The 18,669-nt window shown below is 41.0% G+C and overlaps 1 protein-coding gene across 1 annotated transcript; it reads left to right on the top strand. All coding sequences in view use genetic code 11, as the record gives it.

Moving 5' to 3' along the window:
- Positions 1-16,669: 16,669 nt before the first annotated feature.
- On the top strand, positions 16,670-18,573 carry EGR_01146 (Iron-sulfur cluster assembly enzyme ISCU; the record flags this gene model as incomplete). The annotated part of the gene is made up of 3 exons (XM_024490395.1): positions 16,670-16,873; positions 17,161-17,344; positions 18,482-18,573. The coding sequence occupies 3 exons, from the start codon at positions 16,670-16,672 to the stop codon at positions 18,571-18,573; spliced, it is 480 nt and encodes a 159-aa protein (XP_024355214.1).
- Positions 18,574-18,669: the final 96 nt, after the last annotated feature.

Raw genomic sequence — 18,669 nt, 5'->3', positions numbered from 1 at the left:
TCGCTCAGGTCCAAATAAAAAATACTTCCAGATATTCTAACAGAAGTGTGAGTGATAGGTCTGAAATAAATGGGACATGGCAACGCCAAGCGATTGCTTTCAAAAAGAAGGTTTTTTAAATGCAAACAATCTGGAAAGCTTTTAGACGCCTTAAACCAAAAGTTTCCAACTAATTTTTCTGAACAAAACGAAGAGAATGTCACGGTGAGAGTTTTTTGTCGTCTCTAAGTTTTGAACGCTAATGAGAGATGTTAAGCACTACCAGAGAAAACGGTGATAATCACTTGGGCACGATGCAGTGCAAATTTGCAAGTCTTTTCCCAACTTAAAAATGATTTTCTAAATACATTTTGGTGATAAACGCTCTTGACGAAAGTGAATAATTAAATAATGAAGTGTCTTTACGGGGATAATTTACCCAGATGAAAGATTGAACTGGTCTACAGTTGTGCGGATCTGATTCTGTTGAAAAGTCATTTCTATGCCTCAAATCGGGTTTTACTATGCATATATGGGGTCTTTTGTAACGAAAAGCTTTTTTGCCACTTTGTAAAGAATTTTTGTTACTGTGATTGACTTCGAATGTTTATTCTGAGGTGCGAAGGTGTACTGATGATAGGTAATGCAACTAGATGAGAGAAAAGGCAAAAAAGTGTCTTTTATTCGAACAAAAATTATGCTTGTAAGTACCAACAACACCTGTCGTTTCCACGAAACGCTGAATACTAAGGTAAACACACGAGGTTAGATGCAGAATAGCTAACTTCAGGTTATACGCCCGCCGTCAGAGTCGTCGAGAGACCTGGGCCATCGGAGCCTGGATATTTCATTGTTCCAAAAATGCTATTATTCTCATGGCAAGAGCATTCTATACTTACTTGATCGTTTTAAACTCAATCGATCTGTTTGCTGCGCGGTTTATTATAACTATTTATAGTGAGCCAGCAAAAAGCGCGTCACACATGGCATATAAATATACAGCCCAAGAAACCCAAAACAAGGAAAATTTTACAAACACTGGGTTGACAGGAACTACAGAAAATACTCCCACATCCCAGGGACATCAGGGCAGCAACTATGATTTATGCATTCAGGATTGGGAAAACTCAACTCATACTGAAGACCTATGTGATTAACCATACTTGAAACCATTTACCTGCCAAGCAGGAAGCATCTTTAACAGTATATTCCTTCCGCGAAATTTTACGCTTCAATAGTAGACAACTACACCTCACTGTTCACAGGAATTTCTAGAGAAAGTCGTCTTCCATTGTGATCTATCTTCATGTTTCAGTGATGCTAAAACACGCAACGGGACAAAATAAACGACCCTAGGAGAGGGGAAAATATCTCTGATATTGCAGCAAGCATCCCACTGAGACTAATAAAGAGGGAAAATGCACACTATGCCACAATGTGGCCAAAATAGCGCCACAATCGGAGAAGGAGGGCATTTTTCTACTGCCGAGTTTGCCAACCACCAGTGCTGAAAGATGGCGTTAACTTTTTGAATAATAACGGGGCTAATCAGTACGGCGGACGTGGATATTTAGAACAACGAAGTGTAGAACGAGGTAACGGAGGTTGAAAAGCTTATGGAGTATGCATTTTCAACCGATTTGGAAAGCTCAAAATAATTTCGGCGAAGCTAAGCTGAACAGTAATTTTCCAAATACTTTTTTGTGGTAATAAGTGCCTGATTTTAACTTCATACAGAACAGCTTCAAAAACAGCTTCGATATTATTCTTAGAAAAATGGAAATTAGCATTTGAGATTGGAAACAGACCTTTTATGAAGCCACATTTAGGTCAATGATGACAAAGCCAGTTGTCATATTAAATGTCAAGTTAGTAGTTGTCATTTAAAGTAACTATATTTAAGATGAAAATCCAATGAAAGCTAAAATATTTGAGTTGCAAAATCCAAATCATAACTCGTGTAATTTACTAGGAAATTTCTTGTGAAAACATTAAATAAGTCGCGGAGATCAAACAACTTGTGTAGGCACAGCGACTCTAGACGCCTCCCTAAGAGCCGAAAGTTAGACACCCTCATAAAACCATCACCCAACGTGCTAATTACTAAGTTATTAAACTTTTCAAAACGGCAAATGTACATTTATTTGAATTTGAAACAATAGATCTCTTATTTTTCATCAAACACTGGGAATGTGTGAGGAGGCAACCTCCTGTCACCTCGGTGTCCCTTTTTTCCCAAAATCGCCCTAACTTAAGGTGGTATTGTGTTTACCAAGCCTTGTATTCATTCCATAGGGCCCTACTTCGCTTATTTGACACGGGTAAAATGAACATTTTAGACTACTTTGTGGCCTCTGCTCCCTACTTTGTTTACGAGAAGACCAAATCACATTTATGCTTAACCTTAATACAGGATGACCCGCATAATCCATAAAAAAACTCCAAATTTCCTTGGCTTTTACTCACTATAAAGTAGGTCAAAAAAGCCTGTTGTAACGTGAATGAGGGGTCGCAGGCAATGTTCAGGCCGTTTCGGCATGCCACCCTCACACAATCTCTTGTTGACCGGTACCTTGCATGCATTCAAGCTAACCTCTTTGGCAGCTGACATTCTGCAAATAATTTTTTACCTTTAACGAAGTCCCAAACTCCCGGATACCAATAAACATTCTGTAAACAATTACAAATCATGATCTTAGGCTGTTCATAGCAGGAAAAATTTTAATAAATAGGCTTGAGTAAGGCTGAATGGTATACAATGCCTAGTGGATCATATCGCGCAACTGCAATTCGGAGACTTTGTTGTTGTCTTATGCAAAAAGTACTGCTATTTCAATAATCATAAAATTAACCCCTGCGTCACGAAAATTTTAAACACATTTGAATGCATTTGTATGTATGTAATCGGAAGGTCAGGCATACCACTCAGGTCTTGGTACCCTGGAGTGCATATTGGGCTCCAGAGAGCTACACCTCCGAGGACCTCTTTCAACTGGCTTACATTGCCGTCAGCATGGTGTCTTGCAGGCATAAACGAGGCATTCAGCTTTTGGTGTTGAGCTAGAGATGCTTACATTACCATTATAACATCGTCGTCACTTTTAAAGTGCCCCCTGCATCGCGTGAATTCGCCAAGACAGATAGGCGTCCGAGAGGTAAAGGCAAACCGCTTTAATGCCATAAAGTTACTGATTTCGTAACAAAATGCAAGAAATGCATGTAAGTGTTACACGAAGAGTAATTAGTTTTGTTCGAAGAATTCCTCCTTCCAAACAACAGGAAGCCGGCAATTATCATTGTATAACTCACTCACATCATACGTAATTTAAACAGCTTTTAGTTAGCTAAGAAATCGGGCATTAGTTCCAAAGAACTTGCCAGTTTTAGGCAATTTGGGGATCGCAAATGCCTTTCCATACTATGAAAAACTAAATGGCTCCAAAATCATTATAAACTAAATCTAAAAGAATGGGGGCTGTTTCCAGATGTCGTTACTCAGGTCTTTGAATCGGAGCAGTATTCAGTCCAAATGCATTTTTATTTTGGAATCATATCTGAAGAATAAAGAGGTTTTTATGCCCCAAATTAACTAATGGAACGCAGTGCCATATTTCACCCAACAACTAAACCTACAAGTCAGAAATAAGCCTAGCGTTTGAGGAGAATATGGGAATGGAAAGTGGAAGTGGTACTCACACTGCCCATTGCAGCGGCGGATAATTTTCTCCAAAAACGTGTTCTGTGGAGCTACCAATCCACGTCGAGTTCCGCTCATGCTGCTTGCCAGAAGCCCTCTCCCTCTCTACCTTCTGTCAGTGACGTTGGTATCAATCAGCATAATCCTCTTTACACCAAAATCGGAGCACTTCATCAGTGGAGCGGGATGGAGCAGAAATGTGTCGGCAAACGTGCGCGTGTCCGTGTACTTCGAAGGGATAGTGAGTGTAAACGTCGGAGCCGACAAGCCCAGAGAAGCAGTCGTCACCACGTATCCACGTTGTCATGGTGACCATGGGCTCAATGGGGCTGTGATAGTTCAGTGGGGACCAATCAGCTTGCGGGTTTGAGATGACGCGCCAATTAGGATTGGGCGGTGTAAAGCGAGTGGCAATTGGAAGGCGTGCCCAGTTGGTGTGAGGGCTTAATGACTTCCATGGAGTGCAGTTCACGCCCACTTCCCTCTCTCTACATGTCTCGGCTTTGCAACCATGGTAACTGGCGATAAGCCAAAAGAATAAACCACCCGATCGTCCCGTCTCTCCTGTCCTACTGCGAGTAGAAGTGAGGCGTCGCTTGCATTCAGCCCACCGGCATTCTTCTTCGGATTTATTGCACTTTTCGTAATGAAAAGGAGATCGCAACAACATCTTTCGTTTGAATCAGGCGAATGAATAGCGTATTAAAAGTGCATGCAAACAAATGAATTATTAATTTGTCTCATTCCTTGACCAAATAATTTTTGGGTTTTCCTTGGTACCTTGACCAGGTTTTCAAGGCACTGGTAGACCATTATTACCTATTAATTTATCTCTGATCTCAGCACGCTTCTGATATAATCTGAGGTGGGGTTTACGGATTGCGGATTGTGAAGGAAAGACAGGGAAGAGCTCTTTCGCATCTTTTTTGACTGTCTTCACATCCGGTGCAGATGGCTGTGAAGATTCCTTCCACCAGAGGGCACAATTGGCGGTCATTTTTGATGCCCACCGAACACCATGGTGTGCCAATGCCAAATAAAAGGATTCGTGTTTTCTGAAAAGCGGTTGAATTTGAATAAACCAAGGAAGACTTAGAGGGGCTGAGTCGTGGCTGCCGTCCACGCGATTCAAAGCCAGAGTGGAACAATTCACGCATTTATTTCAAAGGTTGCATCTCAGTCATACCAAAAAAGCTCACTGAGACTAATTGAGTGCAATGTTTTCAAGCTGCTTTACGAGTTCAATTGAAACCTCCGACCAGAATTTGGCTCTTAACTTTATTGCTTTTCACTCAACAGACATAACTTAAATGATGAGATCTCCTAGTTTTCAAAGTGGACGTTTACACCTGAAGACCTTCAAAATTTAACTAATATTTTGAATTTCATAAAAAAATATCCCATTTCAGTGGACACGGGACAGTGATGTGACAGTCGGTATCAGAACATGAGTAGGTTGTTTCATCTCCACATTTGGACTCAGAGAGGTCGGACGCTGGCTGACGCTGCTGAATTTCGTTAAAATCTAGGATTTTTGCAATGTTACCTTTCAGCACGTTCTCAAGCGCCTGTCCGCCCCACCAGTGTTGAATGGGGCTGACGCAGTTATTATGACACCGATGCCGTATGCTCGACGCCACGAAGCATAGTAACGTCAAATCCACTGGTCACCAGATTACCGTTTCATTTCTCCCACAGAGAGCCGCCTTTTTACTTGTGTTTACGCATTTGTTTTGCACATATACTACTCATGTTAGGTATTCAGCGACTTCCTTACATTAGTTTATGTGTAGATGTTCACTTAGTGGACACAGATACCCGTCACTCACCCACTTGCACATGCCTAAGCTTTGTAAGTGAGCGCCTAACAACACCAAACGCACCCAATTCGCGTCATAATTCGCCCAGATTTATTCTAGGAAAGCATTTCGAATGGCTATTAAGAAATGATCTTAGGGACACCTTAAAAATCGAGTTTTATTTAACAAAGACAATTTGCAGCCAAACATAGTTTAGCGAACCGAGACTTCCCTAAAGTTGAAATGTGACATGATACTCAAGGGGAAAATGTACTGCCGATGTACAAAAAGGCTGAAGGGCCACTAGCATGGTTCGGAGGTCATATAATCCGGGGGAAGTACAAAAGCGAAGCCTTCGTAATCAAAATGTAGTGTTTAACAAACAATTAAAACAATACAGCAGAATATGTAAGCTTCGTCTTGTGAGATAACTATTAGCAGTTTTGCCTTGTTCTCGATGCTGCTTGCACACTCTCTTATAAGTGGGTTGTCCAATTCTTCCCTTTGTTTCAAAATGTTTGCAAATTCCGACATCTCCGCATAATGTTTAATCGAAAGATTAAACAAACGATAATTTCGAAAGTTGGGAATTGTGCACTAATGAATTTGTGTCTTTAAGCAAGTTGGCCATTTAGATGACAATTTTTGCACTGCTTCAGTAAAGAAGGAAAATTTTTGCTTGCAAATCACTATCTGTAAACGCTTTTTGCCGTGTTAAGTTGAACCACAAAGGAGCAGTTAGAACCGCAGTTGCCAAAATTGAGCAGACTCTTTGTTCTGGCATGAACTAAAGTTACGCCAGAAATACAGCTCCCCAATTTTCGTGTCCAAATAGTCAAAATATAACGAAATTTGTTCCAGGATCTTTGGAACCCTAAATATACTTGATAATTTTTTCAAATATATTCGCCTTTCTGATCACAAAATATCAACCAGAGTCCTCGCTAAAGGTATAACAAACGTGCTCTGATGACAATGGATCAAAATCGGTGCAACTAATAAATGGTCCATCTAATGCAAAAATCCTCACTAGTTCAGAATTTTGCAGCACCTTAAGACTTTTTAGAAGACACAATAAGGCTTAATATTCAAGCAGAATACGTATTACAGGCACACAGAATGGCTGAGCGCCAAGGGTATAGTCAGGGGGCCCTGCTGCCCAGGGGAAGTACAAAGGCAGAGCCTTAATTGCTCAGAAACTAAAACGCAGAGTTAAATAGCCACCCTCTCCTTTGGGCGTCGTCCTCGGCTCTCCTTGTTTAGCCTTCCGCGTCGGCCATCACAGCATGGTCTATGTTGTAGCAACAACATCCACGACACCCCTGCCAGTCCTTAAATTTACGTACAACTGAGAAGTCTTACTACAGAGCCTCTGATTCCTCGTAGCAATTCTGCTGGACCCGGAGTTCCGTCCTGATCGCGAAATCTATTGGGGGGAGAAGGAAGGTGCTGGTCATCAAATACGCCCATAGACAGTCATAAAAACAATGGCCTTGTCATTTAATAAGGAACGGTTCTCACAATAGTTTCGTGGGGATACGGTTTTGCTTCTGGTTCAGATTCAGTTCCATCCGGCCATATCTATTGGGGCTCCATCGGGCTAGTAGAGAAATAAGGAAGGTATCGTGTGCTCACCTAGTTTATATCACTATGCAGGTACCACAAACAGGTCCTTAACGAACTTTTCCTGATGGTCCACGACCACGGTCAGCGTTGCTTCAGTTGCCAACAGCATTTCTGCTGAAGAGGGTTGTTGCCGAGGGTAGACGCCATTCTCAACCCTTCTGTTAGGGGTAGCCAGAGATTCCCAAATCCGTCAAGTTAAGATATGACTTTCAGTAATGGAAATCAGAGTAGATGCCCTTTGGGGCCGGGTTCGATTTCCTTGAAGTCGAAAGACACCATACTAGTGCAGAATACGTATTGCCTACGTCAGGAGATCTGTGGGACTACTGGCGTGGCGCAGAGGCCATACTCCCCAGCAAAAGTGCAGAAGCGGGGCCTTCAGTGCCTACGAAACCAAATAGAGTGGTTAAACAAACTATCAACCAATTACAATTTATTTGTGATGAGAATTTGTTGGTAATATTGACTTATATAAATCCTCACAGCGATTATCCTCAAGAGCGCAGCCTCTGTAGAATGCCTTGAGAATAGTCAGGAATGTGTACCTAAACAGTGACAAAAGTTTTTCGATACATGATGGATAGTGGAAAGGTTCTTAAGAAAAGCGTTTGGAAGATAAATGAAAGAAGAAAAAAGATGACATCAGGTAATGTCAGGAGGCCGTGATGAGCAAAAATAAGTATGCATGGAATGGAGTTGGCCTGTCATACCCCCCAAAAACGTCATTAAACAATTAGCGACATTTTCTTGAACCAGAACAAAAATTTAATAATATATATAATGTTGTTGAAACCATAATTTTAGGATATTATTACTAATTTAACCAACTAAAATAAATCCAAAGGAGCAGATTTTGGGTGGTGCGGTCTCACCTTATCTAACTATACAATTAACTTTCGTGCCATGCTAAGTCATAAGGGAGATGTGAGTTCCTACATATCATTTGTACAGCTGAAATCGCATATTCCACCTTAATATCGTCAATGGGGAAAAACCGGCGTGACTCCCCATTCGCAAACGTTCATTACTTCATCAATATAGTAACGATAGGATAAGATCAACCTCGTTTAAGTAGTCGTACGACATCAAAAGAGCATATAGAAATAATTATTTGTTTTGCCAACATCTGAGGGCTGTCGACTACGTTTTAAGAATAAAATATTCTTACCCCGGGTTACCTTTAAAGAGCTAAAGAGGGCACACCAGAGTGGGAGAAGGCTTATTATGGAAGCATAGGGGAACTGTGAAGCTGCAGACTTGGACAGAAGGTCGTGGCACTAATTTAGAGACTGAGGTGTTCCCTTAAGTAGATATAATCGTAAGCAGATAAGGGCTTACTTCCCAGCCCTCTTTTGAGCGTCGTCTGGTAAACTTCTGCTCCGGGGATGAGTTGTACTGTGACCTGCAACCAACCTAGAGACAGGATCAAAGAAAATGGTTGGGATTCCTGAGTTTTGAACCTTTGTGAAGGCGGGCTGTTTTTTGAAGACAGTGTTAGATGCTGGAAAGTGTTCTGCACCAAACCTATTTCATGAGTTAAACGCTTTAAAAAATATTTACTACACCTCAGTTTGTGGAAGGAGGTACCATCTTATCAGACGGTGACATAAGCGAATTCCGACTTGTTGAAACCCGATTTCTCTTTATTGGTACAAAACTGGCAATCCGAGAATTGCCGATAAATCGACACCGTTTTCAACACCTCTACAGAGAGCTTCCATGTAATCAACCACCCTCGTCAATCGCATTTCTAAGGTGAATCCTAAGCCTGGCAGGCTAATGAGAGTTCGGGTTTATTAATCATTTGAATTGGGTTGACTTACCGGTGTTACCGATTCTGGACGATGAGCCCTGCCTGAGGGCATAAGAAACCATGTCAACACGGGATGAAGTTCATCATTCGAGTACAGAAGGACTGGGAGGCAATAGGCAAAGACTGATGCGCATAGTACCCAAATAGTAGCCGAAATAGAGGAATTTGATGGGTCTTCGTAGATATATACAAATTTTTAAAAATAACGACTAATTACAAATCGTTTTGCACTCATTTCTTCTGCTAATGGCCGGTCAACCATTTCATGAATTTATCATAAAACTATATCGAGACTTATACCTCTCATATTGTATTCGGGCAGGCCTTGATCCCCGCCTTAGCACCTCTTGCATACGACTGACTTCAAAATAAAGCAACTACTTCGATTTCGCTACTTGATACCATGTCTAAACAAAATAGAAAGAAGGAATGTGGAGTGGATGACAGGTCAGGGGAGAATCACAACAGTAGGAAGGTTGAAATCACGTTCACTTTCAGCAGTCGCCGTTAAAGGCCAAAGAGTTGATATAGGATGTGTAGAAACATACTTGCTTCATTTGTCAAGAAGCTAATAGTGGTCGGAAGGCATTGAAATAGGAGAATAGTAGCAAGAAAAATACAAGCGGAGTTTAGCTCTATGGAACAGCCACCTGTTTTTAAAAGTAGTTCCACATTGAGGTGAATGTTCCTGCTAATTGCGATTCCCGTTTGAAACAATCCATTCACCCTTCAGTAGTACGTGGCCAGCGAATTATCAAAATTCAGGTCACATTGGAAACACGAAAGGCGGTATATAAAGTCTAAGGTATGCACCACTGACTTTGAGGTCAAATGTCATCCCGCCCTCATGGAAAATCAATTCATGACCTTCTTCTCTGGCATGTGAAATGTTCGAAAAGAGATGAAGCCAGTTGCGTTGACTGACAGAAGAGTTGACACACAAAAGGAGGATCTTTGTGTCAGGACGGGATTTGTGTCTGTTCTGTTCTAGTACCCCTGACCTTCAGTCTCAATTTCGGTTACCATCTCGTTGTCACAGATTTTTTTACTTGCCCTTTTTGACAACTAACCATCGGACCTTAGACACGTTTATGCTAAATACCTACACTTCATAACAACATCCCACTACTTATTACCATACGTTGCCATTATAATTTTGTTTTTTAACATTACAGGTAATTTTCCGGGTCAAGATTGACTGCATTAATTGATGTCAGACGAGTTTATTGGAAAGGAAGAGATATTAGGGTAACTTTCATATTCTTAATACATGGGCAGATTGAAGTCTTACTCTTGCTAAATTATCTCACCTAGCGATGGAGACTGGCTTCGGCGAAAAACAAGCTTAGCTTACCCTCTGATAGAAAAAGTGCGTCATTCACTACGAAGAACGAACAGATTTCCTATGAGGTGAAGATCTTGCAAAGGATGGGCAATTTAAAACTCGGTCAAGTAGGACGCAGTGTAACCACCGGTGATTTCGATCCTGGCTCACACTCAACCCACTCTGCTTTTAAGGGTGATCATAAAAGCAGCGACTTCTACCTTCGTCTACAAGGGCTTGATGCAAGTGGAAACGGCTGTAAAGCGAGTAGGGGTATTATTTCCATTGGGTTTTGGATGATAAAAACACCGCACTCATCATTACTCGCCGCACTTACAGGCATACATAATGCAATCAAATCCTTTTAGACCAAATTGCCACTTTGGTCTATTATTAATGAACAAAACATTACCGGAGGTTCGTAATCAGCAGATACTGTAATTAGCGCAACTCTCGCTTTTGCACCCTTCCTTCCTTCCGTCCTTCTGTCGTCTTCTGCCAGCTCGTCAGACACAATAGCCGAGGAATTCCAATTATATGTAATCTCTATAATCTCACCATTGTACTATAAAGATTGGTAGGTTTGTGTCCAATGAGATTACTTTCGGGATGGTATCAGTGGGGCAACAAACTGAAGCATAATTGACGATAGTGGATCCTAATCTTGAGATTTTGGCAGTACAAGTAAAGATGTACGTGTTGGTTAACCTACTAAGAAGCACCGGCCCCCTTTACCCTCTCTAACATGTTCGAGCTCTGTTTCACGTAGTTTTCAGACTTGTGTACCTCCCTCACAAGTATCATCCACTGTGGTGTCACTGTAGCCAGTTCTCCACTTGCATTAAATTTAAACACTGCTCCTTATTTTGGTGGCGGCAACGACGGTATTTTTGATTGGATTTAAGCCTCCAGATTGTTTGGTTTAGCTGACACTGTCATCTCCGTGATTTCATGACATAGTCAGGGTATTTAAACTAATGTACGGCGAACTAGCATCGCTGACTCTGTTGATAACGGCGTGCTAAGAACAAATTTGTACACTTTAATACCATGTTATAACTATTTGCATGGTCTGAAATAAATATCTTGTTACGTATATCATTAGTCGGTCCACAGCCTGAGAACTTACCCTTTCATGATGACCACCAGAGTCTCCGAAAGAAACTAATTACTACAGCACAGGTGTCTTAGAGGGCAAAATTTACAACTCTTGTTTAATTTTTTTTATGAAAACTTATTTATCTATTTGTGCCTTGATTTGATGCAAGTGGGTATGGTGCATTGATAATGAGCACGTCACATATTTGTGACGCTGGGGTAAGATAAGCACATCGGGGCGTTATTTACAAGCGCGGAAACAAGGTTACGGACTCTATTGCTTGAAACATTAGAACGAAAAACTGATTCCAATCATTTGTTCATAAATTATTTTCAAGTGCTCCATGCCAAAAAAGAAGTTAGGTATCCCAAGTTAATTTATCGTTAAAATCTTCGCAACAGCGTCACGTCATACCAAGGGAAGTACTCAAATGGGTTGTACTTTTGGAGGTGAGAAAAAAATACAACTCTATTTGACTTAGGACATGGCAAGTGACCCGCCCTAAAGCGACAGGCGGTTAAACGCGAAAATGTACCCAAAAACGATGGAGTTCGGGGACTTAGTACTGTTCAACGACTCTTGAAAGATGACACCGGTTTGGAAGATCCTAACGTGTTCCTTGACTTAACATTGAGTTACCGCACTGACTCAAAACTACAAAGTCATTTGTACTAATCAAAGGAAGGGTAGGAAACAAAGGCTTTGTTCACCGTGCGGGAGTAGCTGCAGTGCTGCGAATACCATTTGTAAATACACGCACAGTTGAAGCGACCAGTCACTTTAGGTTCCTCAAATAGTACTTAACACCAAAAAATAAGTACTAAAAATATATTTTTGGAACTATACTGAAGCAGAGAACCGTAAATCGGACTGGGCTTTGACCCACAGCCAGATAAATACACTTTGTTTCCCTACTGTAGCTTCCCCGATTGTGGTCTGGAGGCCCATGCCACTTAGCGAAAGTACAATCGTGCGACCTAAAGTGCCCGCGAAAATAAAACGAAGAATTGAACAAAATATCAAAAGATCCCATAACCCCCTCTCCTTTTGACAGTCGTCTCCGACGCTACCCTTAGTCAAACGCCTGCGTCGACCATGAAAACGCAATCAGTACTATAAGAGACACCCACGAGGCAACCGCAGCAGTCATCGAATTTGTGCGCAACCGAGGAGATATCCGTCGTGGCAATTCCACTAGATCTGCAGTTCTGTCCTGATTAGGAATTGTTTTTGGGGAATGGTGTACAAAAACTATCCCAAAAGCAGTCTTTTAATGCAAGATAGAGTCTTAAATATTTCCGGGAGAACAATTTTTCGTGCCTATTCCTCCTTGTCACCTTACCCTCAATTCAGTGGTGCCCAGTCATATATTTTTGTCTGGGTTCCATCCAGCTAGTAAAGAGCTGGAGGAGATATCGTGTGTCCACCTAATTGACACCATCCAGGTACCGTTGACCTCTCCATAAGGAACTTCTCCAGATGTTTCACAGCCACTGCTGTTGCCACTTCAGTTGTTAATAGCATTACCACAGAACATGGGACTGTAGTAGTTGCCAAAGGTAGACTTCATTATCAACCCTTCACAGATTCTCCCATTCCCAGCATATGCACTTCATCGGTCACGTTAAAGTTTGGCATTCGGGAATGGAGATCGGGGTATTTGTCCTTTAGGGTCAGGTTTGCTTTCCGCTGCCGCCAATGCAGCGTCCCGTGACTTACCTAAAGACGAACAAAGTTGCAGAACTAGGGCAGGATGTGAGTTGCCAACGTAGAGAAGGGCTAAGGGACCATTGGCATGGCATGGCAAACATACCGCCCGACAGAAGTACAAAGGCGGAGCCTTAAGTGCGCGCGAAACTAAGACGAAGTTTTAAACAAGCAATCGAACTATTGCAGCTTAAGCGAGTAGTTCTATATATATATATATAGATGAATTTCTACTCAGACGGCAAACACATTATGCTTACTCATCCCGGCGTCCAATTTACCATAATTTTCATAAATGTTGTTGCCAAATAAACTAGAAGCGCGGCACTCTGAAAATCGTAAATAATATTGCAACAGTGCAGCGGATAAACAATAACTGGCTGAGAAGACTTATGCCATTGGCTTCAAATGAGCGTTGGATGCTTAACGAGGGGGACATTCATCCAACGCACCCAGATGTCTAAAGCTCGTAATAACGGTCATTAATCCCCAAACGGTGCTTGTTTATAACAATTTGGTAACTCCTCTCACAACTTCAGCCTCGACTTGAGATTCGACTAGTGTAATTGTTGGGGGCGCGCATTTGACAATGCCGCACGATTTGAGGACCTAGAGAAACATTAGCATAAGTTATCTCAGCGGTAATAAGGCGCCGCCTTCTGCATATTTAAAAATCCTGCTTTTTGTACTAACTTAAACGCCCTTTCAAGTAAATAGATTATCCTATGGAGGGCTAAAATGCTAATCAACACCTCAGCCGCTCATTAAATGATTACTGAGTTCTGGGGATAAGAACTTGTGATGCTCTGATTGTTTGTTTGTTTATGTGGTTTAGCTACACGGGACATTTAGGCTCCGCTCTTGTGCTTCCCATGAGCACAATGAACTCCAGGACATGATGATGGCCTCAGCTCTTCTCCATATCAGTGACATTATCTTCTATCATAGTGCTATGACTTCTTCCTACTTCAGGGAAGACTCGAGGCGACTACAGTATACCTTGCCACTTTGAACAGGAGCAAAATGTGGATAATCAACAGTCTTAGTCAATTTTTCTGCTCACATGTTATTACTCCTGAATTTTAGCATGTTACATCACCAACTCGGAGGAAGTCCTGTTCAGTACGTAACGATGCTGATCGCGTTACTGTTGCTATACAGTAACAGAACAATATGTGCTAGTGCCCTGTACTCGGCTGCACATCCTCTTCAGTCTGGGCAGTTTTGGTCGCCATCTTTACGCATCGGTATCCCATTCATATCATTTCCGCTAACAGTCCACCAGCTCTCTTGTACATTCCTAGTGTCTGCATCCAGACTCACAACTAACAACCCCCTCAGGAATGGCTCGAAACTCTACAATACGCAAAAACATCATCAAAGGCGAGTACTTCATTAAAGCGCTTGCTAACTTTGCAAATTAAGAAATGAGATAAGGAAAATGATGTTTTGAGGATTTGAAAATTTACTTCGGATGGTTCCAACTGTATAGACCAGAGCTCTGTGTTTCAAAGCAGGTGGAAAGCAAAACCGTGTTTTTTTTTTTAATTTTGATGGGAATAAAAGTTGTTTACGAATTCATTTTCGCAACAGATCGAGGTGGGTATAATGGTTTATGCGTCGCAGAACCTCGGGAACCAGTACAGTTGATCCAAAGTGCGTATTTCGAACCAGTGAGTACTCTCCACTTATTGTTCCAAACCTCATCCGATAAGTGATTCAAGACCAAAGTTTCACCCTAAATGGCTGCTCTTTAAGCGACATCCTAGCCGGCAACAGGGCTGTTTAACTTTCCCTCATTTCACTCAACATGTGCGTGTCTGATCTGAAATGCTGATTTTATAGTAATCTGGTGAATTAGTTGACAAATGCAAATTGTAACCGCCATTTACCGGTTGGATGAATTAGTGGACTTCTCTAAGTCGAGAGGCAAAGAAGTCTATCATTAGAAGCCCAAGGTAAATCATTATTATTGGGTAGCTGAAAATTACCGTATGATATGGAGCTGGTTTATTTGCAAGAAGCATCATTGTTCTAAGCGCTTGTTCTGCAAGTCGGTACTTTTAATACCTACGACTTGACTTAGATACTTAATGTGATCCGAATAAGACCATAAATTTGAATGAAAATGAGATATTTCTCTGACAAAGTCAACTTTTGCGATTTGAAATCCTGAAACTCCGGAAAAAAGAAAATTTGGGTTCCTTCAGGAAAGAAGGGTGCAATTCGGGCGAACACTGAAAAGGTGTCGTGGAGGGCAGCTTCAAACACCATTTAAGGTCTTCAAAAATGTGAACGGCAAACAAAGTAACGGCGTTTATGCATAAAACTTGGCGCATGTTTATCGGCCGAAACTAACTTATCAAGTGAAAAAGTTGGGTTTTTCGGGTCCAAGGCATAATAAAACACGCCGAGACTAAAAAAGCCTGACAAAGCCCTATTAAGTTCTGCAAAAGCATAGAGGTACTAGTCAGTGTCATTCTGCACAAAATGAATATTACAAAAAATAATGGTGATTCAAAAAGTTGTGTATAGGGACTAGAGAATTGCAAACTATTCAAGACCCAATTCTAAATGCGGTGCGCCCACAGTAGAGACAATGAAGCATTCCAAATCTACTTCCAAAATATTTCATGTAGCAAAGTAATAGTTTAGAAACTTGGAAAACGATGTTAGAATAAACGTGCATCTTTACTTTAATTGTTAGATGAACCGTTTGTGATAAATGGAACGAATTCTGCATTTCACACTTCTGCTTCTGGTTTCATACCTATGAAATGAGAAGAGCGTGTAGGATAGTGATATAGAGTGCATAGGTTATGAGTTTTGAAGGGAATCAGAGTACTTTCCATCCCAATGGGTTAAAGGAGTCTGCTACACCATGTAGTTGGTGTAATTTTACGGCTTCAGGAAAGACTTGGGGCGCCGCAAAAGTAGTTGCAAATTGTAGCATTGCATGAATATGAACACAGACAAAAATGATTTTATCTATCTCACTTAAGAAAGACGATATCTTTGACGGAGGATATTCACGTACTTTGCATTAACTGATTCTGATGGTAAAGTACATAAAGATGATTATTTCACAATTGGTATATTTGAGGCGCCCCAAGACTTCCTTGAAGATGAAAGAAGGCATAATACCCGGCCAGAACGCATCTATATTTAATATACAGGAGAGATCAGAGCTACTGGTATGGCCTATAGGCCAGCCTACCAGGGGAAGGTTTAATGGTGGGAACATAATGTGGTCCCTTAACCAAAACCAAGAATTAAGCATCCAACGTATTACATAATCTCATCGTATTCCTACTGCCTTAAGTAAGGAGACAATTGCTTTTATCACTACTGCTTAATTGGCTTATAACGCATTGTTTCCGTGGCAAACTGTTATTAAAAATTACTTCTAGAGCTAAAATTTACAAAGCATTGATGTAAAGAAAGTTTTAAGTGGCAACAAATTGTCAAAAATCGAAAATTTTCTCCTCATTGACATAGTTAAAATGTTTTGGTAATTTTTTTTCACCTAGGTATAAAATGTTGCCAATATAGTGAAATAAGTTCATCTGGCGGAGTCATGACCTTGGTGCAGCTGTATTTTGGTAAGGAGCCTATACTGTAGACAATGTTCTCGCGGGTGTCTAGGACGTTTCTTTCTTCTCGCTTTGTGGCTGTCCCAAGGCTACCTATTTCCGCATACCATGAAAAAGTATTGGATCATTACGAGAATCCCAGAAATGTTGGGTCCCTTGACAAAAATGATAGGCATGTTGGAACAGGACTTGTTGGTGCTCCTGCCTGCGGTGATGTGATGAAACTACAAATTAAGGTACACTTGTCACAATGCTTTAGGACGCACGTTGATGTCATCAAACACGTTTACCCACGATTGATTGAAACCATAAAAACAGACAAATAAATACTATCGTATACCGAGTTAATAATTATTAGTTGGAATGTCTGTAATGTAGGCTAGATACATACATTTGCAACCCATATCCAAGGCACCTGAGTGATGATATTTTCCATTTACAAGTGCTACAGCTTCTTGGTGGTGGACACAAATGTTTTTTTCCCGTAGATGCGAAAATTTGCATAGTGGTTTTTTCGTTCTAGGTAGACAATGAGGGTCGTATCGTGGATGCTAAGTTTAAGACTTTTGGCTGTGGTTCAGCCATTGCATCGAGTTCTCTTGCAACTGAGTGGGTGAAGGGTAAAACCATCGATGAGGCCTCAACCATCAAGAACACCGACATTGCGAAAGAACTCTGCCTTCCTCCTGTCAAATTGCACTGCTCCAGTACGTTTCTTGTTACGCGTCTGAATTGGATTTACACCACTTAGATGTTAAGTTGTGGAACTTCCAAAACCTACACAAATAATGTATCTTTACTTTCTGGTTATCTGTAATTGCGATTTAAAGCCATTTATCATTACTGGATTGTGCTATGAAATTGAAATTGGAATTGTTTTGTTTTTGCAATACAAGTTATAGAGCTGCTATTTTATGGATTTAATGTTAAGCAGATTTGCTCCAAATTTTAGTTCCGTATCATTTATCTCTTGGGAGTACTTCTTATTGGCAAATTCGCTTCTTGTGACACGACTTAATTTACCCTTTGAGGTTCAAATAGAAGGGACGGTTAACGCCCAGTGAGATAATTAGCTTTACTAAAGTATTTCAATTCCCAATATAGTGGCTTAAAACGCTACTTTCCCTACACTAGCTGTATATGCGTCTAATCGCTTATACAGATATTTATTGCCGCCTATTCATGTAGCATAACGATCGTCTACAACGGCCATCTAACGGTAGTTAATATCGGTAACATCATCTCTAATGGTGTTAAAAATTACGCTAACTAGGCTGAATTAGTTTTATCCGTTCGCTTAATGTCATTAGATGTAAAAGAGCTATCATGTGATGTATTTGATGGCACCAGTCATCTGATCGCTGTCCTTCACCTCTCACAGCACACACATAAGACGTCTATTTGTAAACACTCATTCAATTTGACCGAATCTATTATGTATATGTAGAAGTTGTACTTCGGCCTAACATTATCAATTTTATTTGAGTGGCAACATCCTATCCTCACGGCAATAATTTTTTGTATCTTGACAGATTTGCGCTATGGAAGATCAATATGAGTGAAAAGTTATTCCAAGGCTACAGCCGCATGCATAGTTTACCTGGGCATCATGATAAGTCGTCTTTCCAACTTGAGTTTGCAGTAGTGCCAAAAATTATCCGTATTATCCTGTCCCTAGACGCGAGATTGTGATCTACTGTAAAGCGGCTATTAAACAGGGGCATTTTTTCTCTATATTGGTGATGATTTCATGGATAAAAGTATGCATGAATCTAAAGATTCTTCTTAAAAAGTGTTTGACATTTGCCTACTGTGCTTTGACATTGTTTATTTGTTCATTTCAGTGCTTGCGGAGGATGCAATTCGCGCGGCAATTTCCGACCTGAAGGAGAAGCAGCAGCAGAATAGTGGTAGCTCCCCTGAGACGGTCAACTAGACTCCCCCATTCCTGCTTTACTCTATTTCCCTTTTTCTGGAGGTCTCTGCTGCATCCATGGAAATACTTGCTACTCGATGCCACGGTAGTAGCATA

The sequence above is a fragment of the Echinococcus granulosus genome, assembly GCF_000524195.1.
Source record: "Echinococcus granulosus chromosome Unknown EG_S00004, whole genome shotgun sequence".
Taxonomy (NCBI): domain Eukaryota; kingdom Metazoa; phylum Platyhelminthes; class Cestoda; order Cyclophyllidea; family Taeniidae; genus Echinococcus; species Echinococcus granulosus.
Note: the sequence above shows the minus strand (reverse complement) of the source record. Positions and strands in the feature narration are given on the sequence as shown.